A 1,104-nucleotide genomic window follows, 5' to 3' on the forward strand; every position below is an offset into this window, starting at 1 on the left:
AAAAAAAAAAAAAAAAGCCTAAACCTATATTCTGGAAGACAGATAGATAACAGATAGGTAGGGAGAGAGAGAGACAGATACACAGAGGGGGAGAGAGAGAAGATCTGGAATATATATGGAAGTTTATGTTTAGAACACAAGCTTGTTCTAAATTGTTGTGAGGTCTTTTCAAATGAGCAAGCACCTCTAAAGATGATGTGACCAACTTTCCTGGTTTGCCTGGGATAGAATGGGGTCCTAGGAAATGAAACTTTTCATTTTGGAACTGAGACGGCCCCAGGTAAATTGGGTCCAGGACTGAGGGGATTCCTAGGAGGATCTCTCTAAAGACCAGGCTGATTGAAGGGTAGACAATTAAAGCCAAGTTTGCTCAGAATAAATGGGCAAATTATTACTAAACTGGCTTCCTTAACCATCTTGTATCTTCTTTATATTCTTTACCCTAAGTATTGAAACTGACATTAAGACCAAGAATAACAGAACAAGACAAAGATTTCCCTTCTTTCCCCTTTATCTTTTTTCCATTTAATGAATTGGGGAATCTTCCCACCAGCCATCAATATTGGGCATCCTTTTGAACCTTCACATATTTTGAACCTTGAACCTCAGTGGTGAATCAATTTTCCTATCATTACCTTTCAGCCCCTGAGTTTTGAAAGCAAGAAAAGCTACACCTTAAAGGTGGAGGGAGCCAATCCTCATCTAGAGATGCGCTTTCTGAGCTTGGGCCCATTTCAGGACACAACAACAGTGCACATCAGTGTGGAAGACGTGGACGAGCCCCCTGTATTCGAACCTGGCTTTTACTTTGTGGAGGTGCCTGAGGATGTGACGATTGGAACAACCATACAGATCATTTCTGCCAAGGACCCAGATGTGACCAACAACTCAATCAGGTTTTCCTAGATTTCACCTTTTCCTTATACGCTGGAATCTTCCCTTCCCCTGTATGTACTTTTCTAGCCCCTTTCCCTTTGTTTCTTTCTTCTCTATCCCATTTCTGGAGACTCTCCCCTGCTTTTTGTTTTTGTTTTTTTTTTCTTAAGTAACATGGCCTTGTCAGGTTATTTAGAACTGAAGTGTCATGTCTAAAACTCCCTTTCA

At 40.9% G+C, this 1,104-nt stretch overlaps 1 protein-coding gene across 2 annotated transcripts in view; it reads left to right on the top strand.

The window, feature by feature from the left end:
* CDH20 (cadherin 20) overlaps positions 1 to 1,104 on the top strand; it is a 231,648-nt gene that overhangs the window by 202,618 nt on the left and 27,926 nt on the right. For both annotated transcript variants that reach the window (XM_017528847.2, XM_037738625.1), the window contains exon 7: positions 643 to 896. In XM_017528847.2, the coding sequence (XP_017384336.1) occupies positions 643 to 896 (254 nt within the window). The remainder of the gene's footprint in view (positions 1 to 642; positions 897 to 1,104) is intronic.

The sequence above is a fragment of the Cebus imitator genome, unplaced genomic scaffold, assembly GCF_001604975.1.
Source record: "Cebus imitator isolate Cc_AM_T3 unplaced genomic scaffold, Cebus_imitator-1.0 Scaffold55, whole genome shotgun sequence".
NCBI classification, from domain to species: Eukaryota; Metazoa; Chordata; class Mammalia; order Primates; family Cebidae; genus Cebus; species Cebus imitator.